General features: G+C 47.7%; 9 protein-coding genes across 9 annotated transcripts; 6 read left to right on the top strand and 3 right to left on the bottom strand.

The window, feature by feature from the left end:
* Positions 1 to 635: 635 nt before the first annotated feature.
* Positions 636 to 1,958, top strand: An18g02730 (uncharacterized protein; the record flags this gene model as incomplete). The annotated part of the gene is made up of 4 exons (XM_001398695.1): positions 636 to 908; positions 965 to 1,123; positions 1,186 to 1,403; positions 1,490 to 1,958. 4 exons carry the CDS (start codon positions 636 to 638, stop codon positions 1,956 to 1,958), a joined length of 1,119 nt encoding a protein of 372 aa, XP_001398732.1.
* Positions 1,959 to 3,629: 1,671 nt separating this feature from the next.
* On the bottom strand, positions 3,630 to 4,559 carry An18g02720 (uncharacterized protein; the record flags this gene model as incomplete). Its single annotated transcript, XM_059745677.1, has 4 exons — positions 3,630 to 3,960; positions 4,042 to 4,225; positions 4,296 to 4,424; positions 4,523 to 4,559. 4 exons carry the CDS (start codon positions 4,557 to 4,559, stop codon positions 3,630 to 3,632), a joined length of 681 nt encoding a protein of 226 aa, XP_059605626.1.
* Positions 4,560 to 5,376: 817 nt separating this feature from the next.
* An18g02710 (uncharacterized protein) lies at positions 5,377 to 8,259 on the bottom strand (the record flags this gene model as incomplete). The annotated part of the gene is made up of 1 exon (XM_001398693.3): positions 5,377 to 8,259. One exon carries the CDS (start codon positions 8,257 to 8,259, stop codon positions 5,377 to 5,379), a length of 2,883 nt encoding a protein of 960 aa, XP_001398730.3.
* Positions 8,260 to 9,498: 1,239 nt separating this feature from the next.
* On the top strand, positions 9,499 to 11,204 carry An18g02700 (uncharacterized protein; the record flags this gene model as incomplete). The annotated part of the gene is made up of 3 exons (XM_001398692.1): positions 9,499 to 9,747; positions 9,806 to 10,091; positions 10,150 to 11,204. 3 exons carry the CDS (start codon positions 9,499 to 9,501, stop codon positions 11,202 to 11,204), a joined length of 1,590 nt encoding a protein of 529 aa, XP_001398729.1.
* A 370-nt stretch (positions 11,205 to 11,574) lies between these two features.
* On the top strand, positions 11,575 to 13,762 carry An18g02690 (uncharacterized protein; the record flags this gene model as incomplete). The annotated part of the gene is made up of 3 exons (XM_059745675.1): positions 11,575 to 11,833; positions 11,936 to 13,503; positions 13,643 to 13,762. The coding sequence occupies 3 exons, from the start codon at positions 11,575 to 11,577 to the stop codon at positions 13,760 to 13,762; spliced, it is 1,947 nt and encodes a 648-aa protein (XP_059605625.1).
* An 835-nt stretch (positions 13,763 to 14,597) lies between these two features.
* Positions 14,598 to 16,138, top strand: An18g02680 (uncharacterized protein; the record flags this gene model as incomplete). Its single annotated transcript, XM_059745674.1, has 2 exons — positions 14,598 to 14,636; positions 14,696 to 16,138. The coding sequence occupies 2 exons, from the start codon at positions 14,598 to 14,600 to the stop codon at positions 16,136 to 16,138; spliced, it is 1,482 nt and encodes a 493-aa protein (XP_059605624.1).
* A 211-nt stretch (positions 16,139 to 16,349) lies between these two features.
* On the bottom strand, positions 16,350 to 16,869 carry An18g02670 (hypothetical protein; the record flags this gene model as incomplete). The annotated part of the gene is made up of 3 exons (XM_059745673.1): positions 16,350 to 16,432; positions 16,583 to 16,648; positions 16,740 to 16,869. 3 exons carry the CDS (start codon positions 16,867 to 16,869, stop codon positions 16,350 to 16,352), a joined length of 279 nt encoding a protein of 92 aa, XP_059605623.1.
* Positions 16,870 to 16,947: 78 nt separating this feature from the next.
* On the top strand, positions 16,948 to 18,540 carry An18g02660 (uncharacterized protein; the record flags this gene model as incomplete). Its single annotated transcript, XM_059745672.1, has 5 exons — positions 16,948 to 17,021; positions 17,580 to 17,645; positions 17,722 to 17,825; positions 18,089 to 18,220; positions 18,428 to 18,540. 5 exons carry the CDS (start codon positions 16,948 to 16,950, stop codon positions 18,538 to 18,540), a joined length of 489 nt encoding a protein of 162 aa, XP_059605622.1.
* Positions 18,541 to 18,612: 72 nt separating this feature from the next.
* An18g02650 (uncharacterized protein) lies at positions 18,613 to 20,487 on the top strand (the record flags this gene model as incomplete). Its single annotated transcript, XM_059745671.1, has 4 exons — positions 18,613 to 18,774; positions 18,882 to 19,776; positions 19,847 to 20,307; positions 20,371 to 20,487. The coding sequence occupies 4 exons, from the start codon at positions 18,613 to 18,615 to the stop codon at positions 20,485 to 20,487; spliced, it is 1,635 nt and encodes a 544-aa protein (XP_059605621.1).
* Positions 20,488 to 20,591: the final 104 nt, after the last annotated feature.

Here is a 20,591-nt window from a genome sequence, read left to right as displayed (position 1 = left end):
ACCGACTAGTAGGCGTGCGCCAAGTCACGTAAACCTTATTAGTTGGTTTGTTTGTAAGGAAAGATGCAAATTGGTGGTCAGAAATAGAGTCACTAGCTGAAAGATTCTGTTTGCGTATTGATAGTACGATAACAGCAAGAGGTATGAATGATACGCTATCTCAGGGTATATTTCTGCAGCCTCGCTCTCTACGGCGGGTGGAAATTCCGTGCCTCCCTCATAGCCAACCATCTTGTCAGTCATATGTTCTTATGGTATTCCTCAGCCTGCCTCGTCTCAGCCCCCATGTGCTCTCGTATTGATGAACGCTTACTCTCCTGAATTGGAAGATTTGAGATCCTGGAGTATGCAAGCATAAGAACTAACATCTTCAAGTCAGCAGGGGCCAGCCCCCACAGTTATTCATCAATTTTGACACTTAGACTGCCTCTCTCTGATATGTAGTGGTAATGGTCTGGGTGTTTGCAGGACGAGGTCGTTTTGATCATCGTCCGTGGTACTTGCAGGGCCCCATTAGCACCAATACAACGCATATAAGTCCCGACCTGCAGCACACACCCCTACATAAGCGGAGAATAAGACTTATCCCTGAACGTGCCTGTCTGGCTTTCTATTCTCACTGTAAACTCATCGATATGAGTTCTTCCGAGCTAAAAAGCCCATCATTGGTTACGACTAGCCTCTTAACAGTCTCCATTATCTTTCCCATTCTTGGCACCATCGCTGTCTGTCTCCGCATTTATGCTTCTTTTCTCAAATCCAGGCGACTCTTTTTGGATGATTATATTATCATACTGGCCCAGCTTTGTGCGTGGGGAATATCTATCGATACCTTTACAGCAGCATCGATCGGAGGACTAAACTATACCAAAGGGGATGTTATCTCGGCCACAATTGCTTTTCTCCGGGTAAGCTTTGTCTTCGCGCTCCCTTCGGAAGACATATCACTCAACTGTGGCACTAGGCCCTATGGATTGAAGGATTCCCTCTCGTGGGCAGTTTGGCGCTGGTGAAGATATCTATTCTGTTATTCTACGCCAGAATTTTCGTCACCCGCCCATTTCGCATCGCAACGTATACATTTGTCGCTGTCCTAGCATGCTGGGGTATAGCGATAGCCGTTGTAAGCAAACTTTCCTCGCTGCCTCCCTGCCCGAGTAACAATTAAACTGACATAGAATGTAGGCACAGCTACTCTGTGCGAGCCCAATCAACGCAGCCTGGAATCCTTACGCCGTAAACCCTCTGCGCTACAACTATAACGCTTTCTCCGAAGCGTTCGCAGGCATGAGTATGGTTTTTGACATAATCGTACTGTGCTTTCCGATTCCAGCGGTCTATCGTTTACAAATGTCCACCCGCCAAAAGCTCCAAGTCATGGGCATTTTTTGGCTGGGCTTGTTGTAAGTACCATTCTGGATCCGCGAGCCTTCGTCGATCTTCAGAACATTTTGTCAACTGACTTTGTCTCGCTCTACTTTGCATTTAGTTGCTGTATCTCCTCTGCTATCCGCTTCTACTATATCTATAGTGACATTCACCAATCTGTCGCTTCAAATAATGTGAACCGGTATGCAGTCGTCACCACCGCCTTTACCTGGGGTACCATCGAGCCCAATGCCAGTATTATATCTGCTTGTCTGCCGCTGTATGGCAACCTGTTTGGGGGTGACAAAAAGTTGGGCTTCTATATCCGGAGTTGGTTCAGCCGTCTTACCTCGGGAAGCGGCAGCACTGGGGATCAAAGTCGAGGATCAAAAGCTAAGGCGTATAATTCAGTGGATACAAGTGGCAGTTCTTCCCATCACCGACGCGAGTGGCAGAAGCTGGATATCCGGACACATCATACGTCGGATATTGAGCTTGGACACACAGTGACGGATGATCAGGTACCCTTGGCAAGGGAGCCACAGATGCAAATAATGATTAGTAGGAGCTTCATACAGGAAACAGCATAGTTCTCATTGAGACCAAAATAAGACCTGGAGAGGCGGCGGATGGGTGATGAAAAAGAGTCTTCTCCCTTTTGTCTCCCTACCTCTGCGATGTTCCATGAAGGCCTTTATTATAATAGATCATCATAATCATTCTGTACAAAGCACCACTCTACCTATATATATTACCTGCAGACACAGGAATTTTCTAGATATTACTAACCACCGCTTGACTGACCGGTTTGCTCTTCCCACATTTTCTGCCCTGTCAGTCAGCAGAATCAATCTCCTCGCTCTGAATTTATAAAAGATCCCTAATAAAAAGCCTCATTTACGACCTCACAGAAGCAGGCCATGAGATACATTGTTCGTAAATATTTATATTTCATAGCCGAAAGCAGAAATAACTGTTCCAGGCAGTCTTACGCTTCGAAACATGAATTTACCCGAGCAGCATACTGCCAGGTAGAATGGTCAAGCCACAATATAAGACGGGCGGGAAGTGTGGGAATGGCAACCCTCACTTTGTAGGCTAGCCTGGCCGGTGTGTCTATAGCAGCGCCCGACTAATTACCTCCGACTTTGAAAAATTACACAGAGAAATAACTGTAATACTACTACTGCCTGACCTAATTGTCTCTGCACTACATACATACTAAAACAAGCCATTGAGGGGGTTTTGAGCCATCTGCTCAGGATTCTACATGATTATAGTCCGTCTTTTGCCGCCGATAAGCAACCGATTTGGTCAAAGTGCGGGGTAGTAGTCTGATTAGCATACCTGGAGCTGTTCCCCCAAACCCACAACAAACCACACCCCCCACAGCTCAGTTAGACAGCAGGAAACACATATTAATCAGTCAACCAATCATTGACTCCTCTCCTAATATATCCTATATGAGGTATGGCTCTACCTGGACTGTTGAAGACTCTAGTACTACTATTATACTTGTACAGCACACTATCGACACCCATCATCACTGATTACTAGTATTTTACTACACTGCACGGTTAAAAGTCTCGGGACCCTTAGAAAACTTCTGAAATTCCAAGAACAATAAGTTTGTTGATGAAAAGGTATAGATGTTTAACTTTAAACAGAAATAGATTAGTATAATCTTTGTATCAGTGTAATAAAAGTAGAAATAAATTAAACATCTAAGGAGTAGTAAGTAAGTTTTCTTTTTTTATTAAGGATTTTAGTCGGATCTCCACACAATATATATATATTTTTGTGATTCTGTGCGATCCCAATTCCATGTAGTTTTACCCAACATTCTTTATTAATCGTTTGTTAGTTGGAATATCAATGTTTAAATAATGAATTTCAATATTAGTACTATCCAAAATCGCTACAACTTATGAAATTTGTTGAGATAATCATGTTTAAAATAGGTGAGTTTTAATGCGGTTCAGCGGGTGTCCCGAGACTTTTGGACACTTAAGGGTGATGGAAGAAAAGAGGCGTGCATCCAAACATGGAGTGAACAGACAAATTTATATTCAAGTAAGCAACCTCTGAGACGTTAGAGAAATGGTAGCAGATAATAGGACCAGATCATTATGTAATTGTGGACAACTAGCATTTACAATGTCTGCTATGAGATTGCCGTGATGGCACCGACGAACAGCCTACATGTGAATCTACATCCTTGAGTCAAAGACAGATGCCTATCACCATACACACAGGTCTAATCAAGAGCTCTTCACCTCTTTATCCATCAATTCTCCCATCACCTTTTTGACCGACTCCCGAGCCAGCATGGCTTCCTGCCACCGTTTGAAATGAGGAAACTCCTCAGGACGCCACGCCTGATCGCCTTCACGGCTACCCATAAAAAACGCAATCTGTGTATTCCACATGACAAACGCCAGGTCTGCGTACGTGCACTTGTCGCCCACGAGCCAATCGCGCTCCTTCAGAACGGAGTCCAACACGCCCGCTACACGCTTGACCTCGGCACCGTAGCGCACCTTGGCGCTTTCGGGGGATTCACCATAGACTTTCTCGTGGAAGATATTGAACCTATCAATAAAGACGTGAAATTGTGTTAGAGCTGTATACGAGAATTGGTGGGTGGACATTGCGAGGAACCCTTTAACTCACCATGCGGATTGTCCAAAGTAGGGACCTTGTCCTGAGGCCTGGAAGTAAGACCACTGGATCAATTGGTATTGTTCTGGGAATGTAGCGTAGGAAATTTTGCGGTCTTTGTCGTAGGTATCGATGAGGTACTGGACGATGGCACCGGATTCCCAGAGGGTAAGACCGGTGTTGGGGTCAATGATAGCTATCGATATTCATTAGGACCCGCGATAATATTAATGGTGGCGTGTTGGAAAGGCATGGGAGCTACATACCGGGCACTCGGCCGTTAGGGTTCACATCGGTGAAGGGCTTGGTTTTCAAACCGTCGAGTTCGACCCAAGAGGACTCGTAAGGAAGATTAAGCTCCTCGAGAATGATGAGGACTTTGGAGGGGTTGGGTACTTGGTCTAGATTTTGTTTTCCCGCTTTTTAGCATTGCTTTCCTTGGACGTAGTGTGCATTTCACTCTCAAAGGTAAATTAAGGAGACGGAAACATACTTCTCCAGAAAAGCTTGATGGGCTGCAAGGACGTCATGTTGGGACTGGTGCTTCTATCCTTTGATTTTTCTTGGGGGTGGGAGGGGCCAAGGGGGCTTGAAATTGCGAGTGAGGATATTAGCACGAGGGATTGCGAGGCCCAATGGCTATAATGTGTCAAAGGCCAGGCCGCACTTGTCTCCAACAAGACGAGTTTACCCAGGGGGGTAAGGACAGATTTACACTAATGCATCATAAGCGCTTTAGCTCGAAATAGAGCGGTTGCCTCGCCCCATTTCTTTGTTCTGAAAGCAAATATAGGAAGAATTAATTAGACCGTAAGTTAGGTGATGGGGCTATTGTGCGGATTGTGATATCCCTGAAGGTAGCCTCAAGATGAACAAAGGCTATTCGCGGGTCGGGGTTGCCCGAGGCGGGCTGTGCTAAGTCCCTGTAGGAATATCACGTATCTAACGCACAGATGGACCAGCGGACCGAGACCCTTGGCAGATCCGGACGTCCTATACTCAAAAGATATCATTATGGTATGATTGAAGATGCGGAGTAGGAGGGTATCTACTATCTAGTCTGTCTTACCTAGACTGATCTAGCATAGAGCTGCAACTAGCCCGATCAGGCAGGTGATTAGCATTAACCTGCGATCAACAAAGAAAATTACTTGTACTGTCATGAAATGTACGGCAATATAAAAACCACAATCCTCGGAAACGCTTTCTAACGTGGCATTGACGACAGCATGTGTTGATTTCGCTTCTCGGCTGGATCGCTTAATCGACAAAAGGAGGTGAGAATTTAATAACAGTACATGCGCCACTGTGAGGGGTTGAAGAAGTGTATCTCCCGCCTATCACAGCTCAGGACGACTTTGGCGGCTGAATCCGACTGGCAATATCCTGGATCACATACATCTGGCCGAACAAATCTGTCACATCAATGAAGGCCTTGATCATGCCAGAAGTTGCCAAGTCCAGTGTATTTGACAGCTTCTCGAAAGATAGCTCCATACAGGCTCTCTCAAATTCCGCGATCTCCATCAGCGCCTCCCGCTGGCGACGGGTGTTCAAGGCCCCGGGTTCTGCTTCCTGGGTCGTAAATTCGCTGAAATCGAGGCTGTTGAGATTCTGTTCCTCCGCATCTCGCTGTTGTGACCCGTAGTCGTTGTATTGTCGGCACATGGTGGCTAGATGCAATCCCAGGGCTCGCCCAAGGTATCCTTGTTGGGGGGAGACAAGGCAGAACGACGAATCCCGACTGATTAGACAACAAAAGAAGGCAAACGAATAAAGGCAACTGGTATCAGTGGCACCTGTGGTGCGGACCCAATCGAAATACATCTCATGTTGTTGTCCCTGGCGAGCGCCGTCTTTACCACTGCTGCTGCATCGCATTGCTGCGTTGTTGGCGTTATGGGCCAAGTGGGCCCGGAGAAATTGGCGCAATTCATGCAAAACTAGTTTGCGCGCGTTGACAGGATAGCGGCAGATGCACGGATGGTGTCGGATGTGACGGATATACTTTTGGATTACTGCCTGGACTTCGGGGATGGTTCCTTTCAGGGGTGCTGACGCAAGGATAGGGGTATTGTTGTCGGACTTGTTGGAACATTGAAAGCAGCCTTTGCCCGAATCATCCAAATCGATGGGAGGAAGTCCAGGGGAGCATTCTGTTTCGATTAATGCGTTCAAAGAGCTGATCTGATCCTGGTCGAGAAGGGCAACAACCGACTCCATATACTCGTCTACCTGATAGTTGAGTAACGAGATGACCATCATCTCCCAAAGAACAGTCCCCGAGAGAGGGAATCCAGAGACAATATTAACACACGTCCAAGCGCACGGGATGTAATCCAGGTATTTGTCTGGGGTTAGGCCCATGTTATCGCGGGGGAAAATGTCCAGACGATGCTCCCTCAGGCGACGGGTGTAAAAAGTAGCCTCAATCACAGCCAGCAATATCGTTTTCTCGGAGGGGTTTCGCAGGACAGGGATATGACTAAAGAAGAGAGACATCGCGTGAAGCTTCTTCTTGGGAAAATCAAATACTTGCAACAGCTCGGAGGTCCATGTGTGTTGTTGATCGAGGGGTATCTTCATAGCCGCCAGAATATATGTCTCGGCCAGAATTGGCAACTTATATGTCACTTTCTCAATCCATATATAGTCACCATCCGTCCAATCATCGGTATGGGAGGCCAGGTAGTCCCTTCCTTTGCGAATGGAATCTAACACTAGCTGCCGCACATCTTGCGGCCACGGTAGCTTCAACCCATGGGCGAGGAGGAGGATTCTGTATGCTGTTCTCTCCGCAGATCCCCTCCAGGAACCATTCTCCGACTGATCTCGTACTGCTCGAGAGAGAAGCTGACAGAGAGCAATTGGGACGCGTGATTCCGCCAGCTCTGATGGCAAGGAGGACAAAATCCCCTGACCTCGGACATGAAGGAAACGGACCAACGCATGGGCGAAAAGCATCTCGCTATACTCTGAGGCCAGGTTCCATTTGTCTCGCAGAATTCCGGAATTCCATTCCCTCAGCATAAATTCCATTGCTTTTCGGATCTGCGCTGAGTACCGTGCGCTGTCAGGTGCAAATAACAGGGCCAACAAGACATTCGCGTTGGCGCTGAAGCTGGAATTGCGCTCAAGCTCGTAGGTCTTGAAGTGGTTGATGGCCTCGAAACTGTGGATAAGTGGTGCTGGATCCATGTCGATCTCACAAAGCGCCTGTGTGAGAAGAGCCCGCGCAGTGTCATCGGCGTCAGGCACAAAGCCCGGTGCAAACCCCAGTGTTCCTTGCTGCTTGGTGAGCAGCTGGCTCAGGTATGTCGTAATAGTCTGTATATCTTCTCTAGCAAAGTCTGTGATCTGGAAGCCATTGTCCAGGAGCGTGGAGATAACCCATGAGGTTTCAAAAATCGGGGTTGGGAATCCGCTAGGAACCCCGCCACATGAACCATAGTGTCCCACGATTCGTCGAAGGTACTTTTCTGCAGCATCATCCCAGGTGGAAGAGTAGATCAGGTAAGCGGCAGTGGAGGCTGGAGAACCCAGCATACCCCCGTACTCGGTACAATGATGAGCGAGCTCGTCGAACTCAACGGCTCCGATCAACCCTTCGAGGGAATGTAACAAGGTCGTCTGACGCTTAGACGTAACCATGCCAGGCTGAAATTTAGCCAGCTTTTTCTCGCGGAGCTTCATTAAGTCTTGCTTTCCAGGAAACTGTAGTTCAATTCCGTGGCGAGAAAGTTGCTGTAGAAGGCTAGGTACTAAAACTTCTGACCCGACTTGAAGAGTGGAGGCGACATCCCACTGCTGCAGTGCCTGTTGTAAAGCAATTTCCGCGCGCGAGATGCGTGAATCGAGGAGTTTGGCTTCGTGTTGGTAATCTCCATTTTGGTCACTCAGCGGCGAGGAGCGGTGGGCTAATAGGGAAAGGAGACATGCCATAGTACAAAGTATAGTATCAAGGAGAGTAACCTGAGGTCCCCAGCATCCATCTTTGCCTTGCTGACGAAGTACATATTGGAATGACTCTGGAAAGAGCCAATGCTGGACACCATTCTGATCTTTCTTGGTGACCATCGATAACCATGCCGTGTCGTATAGGGAAATGCTGAACCCCCCAAAGCCAGTTTGGTTCTGGCACCCTTTCGCAATGCCTGTCACCAGATGCTGAGCTCTTGTTACCACGTCCTGTGGCTCTGAGCTCAGCTTTATTTTTTTCACAACAGTCATGCTTTCAAAGAGGAATAATATGTAGATAGGAGCTAATGTGGTCTCAAGTGTGGCTGATCTGGAATTATTAAAAGTGATACTATGAAATAATATACAGAATGCCGTGGCTGCTATATTCCCCGGGCCATTTAGATAATATATATCTTTGATGCATTCGTGTTCGGACATTTGCCAACCGGAAGCATCGCTCTGCATGGCTAGACGTATCAGCAATGACCCTCGAGGCTATTATAGCGACAGAAGTCACTTAGCATATTTCCGGTATTGACAGGTAGCCGTTGAAAATTCACGTATTAAGTCTAGTGTGAACTTTCCGAATTCCATAGACTTTGAGCCCATCACTTTATGGAAAGGTATAAACATCTTCTTTACTGAGTAAGAAATACTTATTTCTGATTTGCTATGGACTACTTCAAATACGGTGATTTGTAAGAAAACGAAAGCTAGTCAAGTGCTATGTTAAAAGTTATATTCCTTAGTGTCAAGTCTACGGGTCGCATATACAACGGGATAGACCAAGGTGTGTTAGATAACAGAGCATGACTAACCGTCATTGGAGGAATATTGAGTAATACTTAACTATAATCTCACATGCATGTATGCATGTATGCATATACGAGGGTCGAATACATGAGTAGTTGTTTTGAAATGCGGCGTTGTGGGTCCAAAATCCCACCGCGGAGCCTCGAAGATCAGCCTTTATTCTGATTATCGATTCAGCCATCAATGTTCCAGACCGGACAGTCCGACGAGCATCCCCAGCAAGAAACTCGCTTAACTATTAGTTGAAGCTAATTAATGCAGGAAGGGATGTTTATTACAACTAGAAAGATAGCACGTGTGACTTGTAAGAATCTCACCTAGAAGGTCCGCACCGATCGACAGGAATATCCGCCCCGCTTCGGGAAGAAAAAGGAAATAAAAATAACTGAGAAATATCAAAATCATAATACACGATTGCGAGTACCGAAAAGAAAGGAAAGCCACGGATATGGTGTGATTACAGACTTGTATTTGCAGGAGGTTTGAACAGAGTGTACGGTATTATCGGCCTGTTGTCCCCTCGTTGGCTGTTATTGAGCAAGAATGCTGGGTTATAAGTAGTCTAAGAACCACGGTTTTCAGCGGTACTGCCTAAGTATGACATTCAAAGTTTCTTATCCTATCTAGAGTGAGTTTCAATCAAACATCATCGTCATAACCATCAACAACAACAAAATCATCATCGCCGATAACATCATGGTGAACGATACCGAGTTATGGACATTGGTCACCACGGCACATCCTTTTCCAGTTGAATCGATTCATTGGACATACACTCTTCTCTTTCTGGCGGTGGGAGCATACTGTTGCTCCATCTTTTGGAGTCAGATTTTTGGCTACAAATTGCCTATATTCGGTACCAAATCCCCGTGGGAACCTGTGATTATCTCGAACTTCCGATTCTTTCACCACGCCGAACAAGTGCTTCAACAGGGATACAATGAGGTAGACACCATGAAACACACAGGCAAAGACTTCTATTTATTCACTAAGATGATTGTAGTGTAAGAATAGAATCTTTCAGTTCCGCCGCGCAGATACCGATATGCTGGTACTACCTCCCAAGTATGTGGATGAGATTCGCAGGTTGCCTAACCATATCGCAAGCCCAACCTTGGCTCATGTTCACAACTTAATGGGTTCACGCATCAATATGCATATCATTTTGCGCAACAATCTGCACTTTCGCACTCTACAAGTCAAACTGACACCAAATCTCAATTCCATAACGCTTCCTATGCAAGAAGAAGTCAACTACGCGATAGAGAAGGATTTTACTAAATCTGAAGGTCAGTGCCCCATTTCAGACCGTTTCATCTGAAGAATGACTTACTAAGTCAACAAAAGATGAATGGGTGACGATAAAGCCGTATCACACTATTCTTGACCTGGTGTCACGCGTCAGTGCCCGGATATTCCTTGGCCAGCCCCTGTGCCGCAATCCGCAATGGCTAGAGCTGTCGACACAATTCACCGAAAATGTCTTTGTCTCCCTGGTCTTCCTGCGTCTCTTCCCCATGTGGACTCATGGGCTTTTGACATGGTTCATGCCCTCGTCTTATCGAGGAAGCGCCTATATTCGTCAAGCTAAGAAGCTCCTCGTCCCGGAGATCAACCGTCGCCGCAAACTTGCGTCAGAGGGCATTGAGGAACCCGCCGAAAACAAGCACAACCTGCTCTCTTGGATGATGGAGATTGCCACACCGGAAGAGAGTGATCCAGCCTCTCTCGCCCATTTGGAAGTCGTACTTTCGCTGGCTGCTATTCATACGTCCCAAATGAACGCTGTACATGTGCTTTATGACCTGCTTGTTCACCCCGAGTACCTCGAGCCCATCCGAGACGAGATCCGGACCACTATACTGGAAAACGGCCCGTGGATGACTTGGGAAAAGTCTGCCTTCTCCAAGCTCCGCAAACTAGACTCCTTCATGCGCGAGTCCCAGCGGGTCAACCCCCCAACACTACTGTCAATGCATCGGGTGTTACTTCAGGAGGTGACCCTCTCGGATTCTACGCGTCTCCCCAAAGGCGCGCATATCAGTATGGCGGTCAACGCCATCCAGAATGACCCGGAAGTCACGACCAACCCCGAAACCTTCGATGGGTTCCGTTACTATAAATTGCGGCAACGTGAAGGCGAGGCCCATTTGCACCAGTTCTCGACTACACAGGACCGAATTTTGAACTTCGGGCACGGAGCTAATGCATGTCCGGGGCGATTCTTCGCCGCTCTGGAAATCAAAATCATTCTAGTCAGACTTTTGATGGACTTCGAGTGGAAGTTGAAGGAGCCAGGCAAACGCCCAGAGAACTTGCACGCGCATGAATTTATTTTCCCCAATCCCGACGCGGAGATTCTGATGCGGCGCCGTCCAGCGTCAGAATGTCTCCAGCTGTGAGGGCTGTATTAAATGTTGTTAGTGGTTTTTTATTTCTTGCCCAAAATTACGCCGGATAACTGTTTTACAATTACAAAGAGAGGCGTAGCTCAACACCCGCACAAGCCATTCTAGGCGCATTAAATTTAAGTTAGCCAACTACGAAGTAGTCAATACTCATTTTTCTCCCAAGAAACTAATGCAATGGTACTGCAGACGGAGATATATCCTAATCTGCGACTGTCAGCCCAATTTGGCCCCCAAGCATGAAAGTCGCATCTTACGATAGATCACCGCATCAATAATGGGTCCACTCAATCATCGCTGTGTTCTGCTCGTATTGAGGAGTCCTCTCGTCCGTATCTCGTGTTCTGAATGATCAGCTCCCAGGATGACTAGAACCCCACAAGTGAACTGGCACAGCGGGAGAGAACTGGGAAAGCATAAAGCTTACCCTCTTTTGAGCCTAGGTATACTTCATTGTGCTACCCATTTGACGCTGAATACCTTTGCACGTTCTAATGGCTCGGTTTTGGCAGTTCACTTGGTTGATCGTAGCCGTTACGGCGACAATCTCACAGTCTGCCACGAATGGTATTGTTCTCCAGAGTTCGAGTTCGATCAAGAGGAAACATGGAAAGGAAGCCGCGGTGGCTGACTAGGCATTAGGATTATCTTCCTGGGGCACCCTACCGTCACCGAATTTACCAAGATTCCTCAGCGACGGGGTAAGTCTTCTTGACTTTGGTGAGGCATCACCGTGAAAGAAAGAACCCTAATTGGCACTCAGAAGAAGGGAGGTGTTCCTTGGGGGAACGCTGATCCTGCCGGGCCTGCCCCAGATACTGGCGTTACCCGTCATTATAACTTCACAGTCACTCGGGCATATAAATCCCCCGATGGCTTCAATAAGAGCGTCATTCTTGTCAATGATCAGTTTCCGGGACCCCTGATCGAAGCCAACTGGGGAGATATGATTGAAGTGACAGTGACAAACAATATTGATCGTGAAGACGAAGGGTTAACCTTACATTGGCACGGACTGACCCAGCACAAAACTCCTTGGTACGATGGTGTGCCTGGAGTATCTCAATGTCCAATTGCCCCTGGCAGAGGCAGCTTCACGTACACTTTCCAGGCAGATCAATATGGTACTGGCTGGTATCATTCGCACTATAGCGCGCAATATAATGACGGCCTCTACGGGCCGATGGTAATCCATGGACCTATTCAGTCCGAGGCGGCTGAATATGACATTGATCTGGGGCCCGTCATGATATCTGACTACTACCACGTTCCCTACTATCAGATCCTGCAGGAAAGTTTCTCCAAACCACCCCAGGCCGTTCCCGTTGATAATAATCTTATCAATGGAAAAGGGATGTACGATTGCAACGCTACTGAAACACCCCTTGACTGCGATTCGGGCAGTGGTCTGGCACGATTCCAATTCCAGTCGGGGAAACGACATCGACTGCGCCTCATAAACACCGGCGCTCTTGCCAATCAGAAATTTAGCATTGATAATCATGATCTACTGGTCATTGCAAATGACTATGTCCCCGTGCAGCCCTATCGGACCAAGGTCGTCACTCTGGGGGTCGGCCAGCGCACAGACGTCATCGTCACAGGTACGGGCTCGTCGACTGATCTCGTCTGGATGCGTTCCGACATCGATATGGTCTGCCTGCAGAACACAGCTACCATCTCCACGGCACGCGCGATTATTGCTTATGAAGCCATCAACGAGACTAGTCCAGTCTTGATGCCCAACACAACCGGCCACTCCTGGATGAGCAACAATTGTCGCAATGACCCCCTTAACCGCACAATTCCCTACTACCCTCTTACACCTACCGACCCCACTACCACGCAAACCGTTACCATCAGTGTTGGCTACAATGATACCGGCTTTATCGTCATGTTCATGGATAATTCCTCCTTCCGCGTAGATTATAACGATCCCATCCTCCTCGCCACCAAACAAGGCAGCCTCACCTTCCCCACCGATCGCAATGTGTATAATTTCGGCACCAACACTACCGTCCGGCTCATCTTCAATAATACCTACGCTACAGCCCATCCGATGCACCTTCACGGCCACAACTTTTGGGTCCTAGCCGAAGGCCAAGGGATATGGGATGGCCATATCACTAATCCGTCTAATCCCCTCCGCCGCGACACCCATATCCTGCAGCCTGGAACGGCTGAGAATCCTGCGTACGCAGTGCTGGAATGGCGGCAGGATAACCCGGGCATCTGGCCCTTGCACTGCCATATGTCCATCCATTCGAGTGCCGGGATGGTTATTCTGGTCATGGTAAGTCCCTATTGATTGCTTTTCCTTCTCCTTTTATTGTACACTTCAATATCTCCTCCCACTTCTATTACTCAGCTAGTATGCAAATTGATCTTTAAGTGGCCGTTACTAACGAGAGCTTATGTGTTGGGGACTTTAGGAACAGCCGGATCTTATCCAGAAGGACATGGAAATTCCGACGGTCATGAAGAAGACATGCGATGACTGGGACAGGTTTAGTCATGTTGAGGTTGTGGATCAGATTGATTCCGGAGTGTAAGTAGTAGTAGAATTATTGTGGAGGGTATGGGCGGTATTACGGTATCCTATGTATCGTTGTGTCGGACAAAAGTCGGGTACGGAGTACTCTATCGACAGATCGGGAAGAACGGGTGTATAGGTCCCCAGTGTATTTTTACAACTCAGTTTTCCCAATAGTTATTACTAGTACTGGCCAGGTTCTCTAGCGGTAAGAACCAGAACTATGTACGATACCGAGGAAAACCCCCGGGATCTCAACCAATCAACATAACGAAGTAAATACGCGACCTGCATCAGCGAGATGACCCTGCACTGTCATGTCCGAGCCGCTTTTCATCAGCTACCAATCACAGCCGAATTTCCCTCTGCTTGAGGCTGTCAGAAGGAGAAAGAGGGTATGTGGGTCCCTCGGTCTTGGGACGCTGTTTGTTTAGAACGTAGGATGCCCTGTGCGCAACACGAGGTGGTTAAGGGACGGCGTTTCTTTGCCCAGTGCTTAGTGTGGGGGCCACATCTATGCCTTGGCCGACCATGATTGATCCGGGGCTCGAGGATGCCGTCGGCTGGTTCCAGTCAAACCCCGGACCTTATTTAGTGTCAGCCCACAATTAACTAACTATGCTTAGCCCCCATGCTAATTCAGAACGTAATCTCCGCCTCTAGCTAATCATGTTGTTGTGATTGTTACCGGATATGCCCGGTGTACTAAGACGCATGCATGGAGAAGACAGCCTGTCATGTGGCCGACACCGCCGCATCCCGTACTTACTTTCCTTCGCCGATTGTATGTGTCAATTTCTCAATTCTCAGTATCTCCCAGGCCAACGCTCCCCTCCTCCTTCACCCCTAACGCAATGGCTCTTCTCGTCATTGCAACCCTTCTGCTCATCCTCGTGAGTTCTCCTCTCCATCTTCCCGAGGATCATTTAAGTCAATCTAACTAGAGAATCAGTACCCCACCACCCTCGTCATTTACAATCTCTTTCTCCATCCTCTCGCCCGCTACCCCGGCCCTACCCTTTGGCGTGCATTCCGCTTCCCCTTTCTCCTCGCCAACATCGGCGGCCAACTCCCCCATCGTATCCACGATTTCCACGCCCAATATGGCGACATTGTCCGCGTCGCACCAGACGAACTCTCCTTCGTGGATCCCCGCGCCTGGCGGGACATCTACACTTCAGATCGTGAATTCGTCCGCCCGCACCAATACAAAGACCAACCTCCCGGCAAAACAGCAGCAAATCTAATTGCATGCTCGGAGGCTGAGCATGCCCGCCTTCGCAAAAACCTGGCACCAGGCTTTTCGGAGAAATTCGCTGCACTTCAAGAACCAATTCTTCAGAAATACATCGATACACTTTTTGCGAAGCTGGACGCCAAGATCGCGAGCAGTGAGGGTGACAGCGCCAGCAAAGGCGCGGACGTGGACCTGGTGGAATGGATCAATTACCTCGCCTTCGACGTGATAGGTGATCTCACCTGGGGTAGCTCGTTCGGGTGCCTCGAGGGTCTGCGGTACCATCCCTGGGTGCAGACCGTTAGCCAATTCAAAGCTGCTATTGTTGTTGGGATGATAAAATTCTATCCTCCGCTTTATCGTTTACTCATGGCCATTACCCCAGCAGATGCCCTGAAGCCAGTTATGGAGATGTGGAAGGTCACAGATGAAAAGGTGGCGGCGCGGGTGGCTACTACTACTCCTGATACTACCACGCGGCCAGACTTCGTAGGTATAATGATGGCATCCGGTGCCATGACGCAGGAGGAGATGGAGGTGAACTCGATGCTGATCATCGCAGCGGGGAGTGAATCAATTACCACCGTTATTACGGGCGTCATCAATTATCTTCTGCGGGAGCAGGACCAAAGGTCGCTCCGTGAGTTGGTAGACCTGCTCCACAACACCTTCCCCACGGAAGAGGAAATCACAGCCACCCGGCTGAAATCTGTCTCATACCTCGACGCAGTTTTGATGGAGGGCATGCGCCTATGCCCAACTATTCCAGATGCCATGCGACGACAGGTCCCACGCAATGGAGCCAGGGTAGCCGGGCAATTTGTACCAGAAGGGATGATTGTCTCAATTCCTCCGCTGGCTAGTTACCGTGCGCCCGGCAATTTCAGTAGCCCGACGGAGTTTGTCCCAAGACGGTGGCTGGGTGAGGATAAGCAGTTTGATCTGAGTAAGCAGAAGAAAGCTTTCAATCCGTTTTCGTTGGGGTCGCATAATTGTCCTGGACAGAATTTGGCTTGGATAGAGCTGCGGCTTATTCTGGCACGCTTGTTGTGGAGGTATGATCTAGCTGCGGTGGATGTGCCGGCTTGGGAGAAGCAAGGGATTTGGTGGTTTTGGGATAAAAAACCTCTTGTCGTGAGGATTAAAAGGACTCATTAGGGGTGTGAATGGCTAAAATGACTCCTGGCAGCATCCTTTGATAGTATTAGAATCCATTTAAACAACCTGGATTAGTAAAGAAAATAAACTGCCATCAACATGGGTCATCCTTGATTAAAGTACCAGTAGTCACATGGTACCCTATCTTGCCGCATTAATGTAGGTATCCCTGTTAATTTTTCAGTTAATTGTTCTGCCACTTGTGCTTCAACTAATAGCCTGGTGCTGCAGCCAATCTGCATACCACAATAGTGAACTCCTGAGAATGCTGCGCCGTATGTGATGCTGTCTGCCCTGGCCTAACAGTCTAGTAAGTTATGATAATACAACTTCACATACAATCAAGTCAAGCTATAGAGAAGCATTACTCTGTTCCTCACATTCCTCGACAGAGACCACATGTATCTATGGTTTGCATATATGCAACCCTGGCATTTATTGAACGTGATTCAGCCCCGATTTCATCACCAATTGAGACACAATATCTCTCATCCCAACCAGGTAGAGCACCTAAAAAAGCCCATATCACCCTCTCATGCGGTCATAGCTGCAGGCTATAACTTAGTAATAATACTTGAATCATGAAATCTAAGACTGCTACTCGTTTCAAGCCGAATACAGTAAGTGCTACCGCCACCACCACCACCACCACCATCACGAGTGCCATTCCCACTATTATGTGGAAGGCCGAAAGCACAAGGGAAAACTGGAACAATTCCCCTTTCGAGCATTTCGCGATATATTGATGACACCAGGAGAGCGGAGTGCGCGCCATGAGTGTCCGGTGTTTCGTTACTCCACACGCGGCTATGCCGAGGAGATATGAGAGACCACTGACGTATAAGAACACGGTGCCTAGGCCTGCCATGCGGCAGGTGATGGGGTCTGTCTGGTAGTTGAATTGGGGTATAGTGGAGGATTAGTGCGGATGCTGTCATTAGGTTATTTCGTAGAGATGATGGAATATATAGGGACTTTTTTGCGAAGTGGGGGTGCGTAGCCCTTTCTGATGATTGGCTTTAGCGAATTTTGATTTATATTGTCTTGTTTTTTATATATGATATGTAGTATTCCGTAATTCGTGTTACTGTAGTAGGATCGATTTCTCCTTTCGATCATGCAACTAAAGTTATGACGAATACCACGTTGATAACCCAACAAAGGAGCCCTAATCATGATAAGATCAACGGTAACAATAGAGCCTCATTTCATGATGTACCTGGCAAGTAATGACAACGTCATCACGGGTCCATGGTAACTGTTCCCACCGACGCATTCACTGGTCATTTGCAGTTTTCTCTAGCCAATAGAAGTCCTTGAATCTCCGAGATGTTGGAAGAATCGCCAAAATCCACTTTGCTCTCTTGGTCAATAGCGACGCGTCATTTCATTGTATGGGACGCGACTAGAAGATGTGACGAGGGATGTAGTAATCTGAAAGGGAAAGGGGTGGTGAGGTGGATTCTATGTCAAGTGTTCATCATCTGAATATAGTGATTCGTTCCAAGTACTCTATTTTTACAGCTGATATATAATTGAATCACTAGCTTTCGCAGCATTCGCCTTCTTTGGCTTTTGGTTAGGGACTTGCCTGGCAACATGCGCAGTACATCAATACAGCCCTGGGATATGATACGGACTTACATGCTTTTGGTCATTTACACAAGGAGACGACCTCTATTGATTTGTAAATAAGGATTTGCCTATTAGTACTATCAAGAGTCAAATTGCCAGATTCCTGATACCATGCTGAATGTCATCATCGCTATGGTGAGTAGATCCTTTACCTAAACAGCCGAGAAGAGGAGGTAAATAAATATATAGTAATAGATAAAGACCAAAGGAAAAGGGGATTGTCTAAAGGTATGAAAAAGATAGGAGGGAAGAGAAAATGTACCTGATTTCCGCTGCTAGTACAAAAGCAAGGTTAACCCAATTTGATCTTTTGAGTCCCCTCTGATAGCAGTAACAAGCAAGTCGAGGATGCACACGAGTGGGTAAGAGCCCGCAAGGATAACTGTTGGGGGAAGTGCAAAGTTGGCGCTGATTGGCTAGCTCGTCAATCACCACCCGCCCAGACGCGTATTGTGCCCTAAATATCAGAACATAATATGTGAACTCTGAGTAAATAAAACAACGGTCAATGGAATGAAAGGGGCATTTGAACTTCAACATCCTGTGTATTGTCCCCTTGTCACTCCTTATCATTGCTCATAAGAATGACTGCTGTCACGATGCCAGCAAAGCCACACTAAGACTCATAGTTCTGTCTAGCATGCGGCTAAGCAGGGATGTACGGTAGGAACCGGCGACGTTCAAGCGTCGCAGGAATCGCGCCGGTGAAGCACTCTCCCGAGCCCGATCATGAGCCCGAAATGGCCTCCTGGGAGCCTTCGATTTGACTCATTCTTCTGCTATATAAGTATAAGTTTTCTTCTGCTCTTATTTCACAACCAACAGTTACAATCTCCAACATGGCTGCCTCCTCCACAGGTGATCCCAGGATAACTACCAAGTCAGAACAAGATGCCAACAGTTCTGCGCAAGGCCAGCATGCGGTCAATACTGAAGTCAACAATGAACTGCCAGAAACGAACCCAAACGCGATGCACGGCTTCAAGCTCTTTGCCATTTTTGTAGGCATATGCTTCGGCGCGTTTCTGATGTCATTGGATATTTTCATCATCGCAACTGTACTACTCCGACTTCCTTCTTAATCTATGTTGTAGTTGACCACGGCTAGGCCATTCCATCCATTACAGCCGACTTCCATGATACCGCCCAACTGGCCTGGTATCCAGCTGCGTACTCGCTCACAACATGCGCATTGACTCCGCTAGCAGGGAAGTTGAGCTCAATGTTTCCGCTCCGTTGGATCTATGTCTCCTTCTTCTCTATATTCCTGATTGGCAGCCTCGTGTGCGGCTTTGCGCCAAACAGCAACACCTTCATCGCGGGTCGCGCAATAGCTGGTATCGGGGCATCCGGTGTCGCAAGTGGCGGCTTCGTTATCGTCCTGACCGTATCCCCGGAAAAGTCAAAGCCAGTGCTGCTCGGAATATGCAGCAGTTGCTTCGCTATGGGCCTTATCCTAGCACCCGTCATTGGTGGAGCATTTACGCAGTACGCTACTTGGCGGTGGTGTTTCTGGGTTAATCTTCCTCCTGGTGCTCTGACATTGCTGGCGATGCTGTGCTTTTTCAGGCCTCCGTCAATACAGCGCGACCGGACTGCTGTCCAACGGATCATCGACTTGGATCTCATCGGTTGTGCTATTTTCATTCCGGGTATCTTCATGCTTCTTCTTGCTATGATGTGGGGCGGTACAAAAGAGTCGTGGGACTCAGCGACGACCATTGGCCTATTTGTAGGATCTGCCGTCATGCTTATCATCTTTGTTTCCTGGGAAGGCTATAAGGGTGAGGACGCAATGATACCGGGTAATATGGTTGCCAGACGGACAATCACCTTTAGTGTCGTGTTCTCATTCTTCCATTTCGGTTCTGTCGGTATTATGAATTACTATCTTCCTGAGTGGTTCCAGGTAGTGGAAGGCGCCAGTCCGTTGGAAAGTGGCACGCGAACTCTGGCTTCGGTGCTCGCTCAAATAGTCGGGACCCTGTCTGCTGGATTTCTAGGTATGATGCCCCACGGTAGCTGCTATCTTGAAATGGCTGTTAAGCACAAGCTAACACTAAGCATTGACAGCACGCAAAATACACTACTACAACCCTTGGCTGTACATCGGCCCCCTCTTCATGTGCACTGCAGCAGCACTATACACACACTTCTCGACCTTTCACACCCCATCCAGCCAATGGATCGGCTTCCAAGTCATTCAGGGTCTTGGTGTCGGCATGGCACAGCAAATGCCATCGCTCATCATCCAGCATTCCGTGCGCGACAAACCAGAGCTCATGCCGGCCGCGATATCTCTGAACCTATTCTTCCAGTACTTAGGGGCCACTATCACGCAATCCCTTGGCGGTATCGTATTTCGCTCAATCCTACTCCCGGAATTGGCAGACCATGCTGGTTTGAATGCTGATCAAATCGCGCTGGTGTCCGCTGCTGGAATGGCGGATGTACGTGATACCGTTGACAAATATTTTCCCAATCTGTTAGATCTCGTTCTGGAAGCTTATAATAAGGCTATTACTTCAACTTTTGTGAGTGATTCTCTCTATGCAGCCACTGTGATGAAAGTGGAACTAATAAAATGGGCATGTCAGTATGTTGCTGTTGGGACTACAGCTGCGGCGTTCTGCTTGGCTTTTGGGGTGAAGTGGGAGAGAATTACTGAGAAAGCGACAAATGGTCCGGAAGAGGCCGTAGCTGAAGAGAAGTAGATCTTTCTACTTTGTATGTGTGGAGGGTGTATAGAGAAGACGTGTATATTTCGAAGATTATAAATTATGCTCATAGAAGTCTCATCTCATCTCTCACTTGTGTT

Source organism: Aspergillus niger (genome assembly GCF_000002855.4).
Source record: "Aspergillus niger supercontig An18".
Classification (NCBI taxonomy): domain Eukaryota; kingdom Fungi; phylum Ascomycota; class Eurotiomycetes; order Eurotiales; family Aspergillaceae; genus Aspergillus; species Aspergillus niger.
The sequence above is the reverse complement of the archived record's forward strand: the minus strand, read 5'-3'. Positions and strand labels throughout refer to the sequence as shown.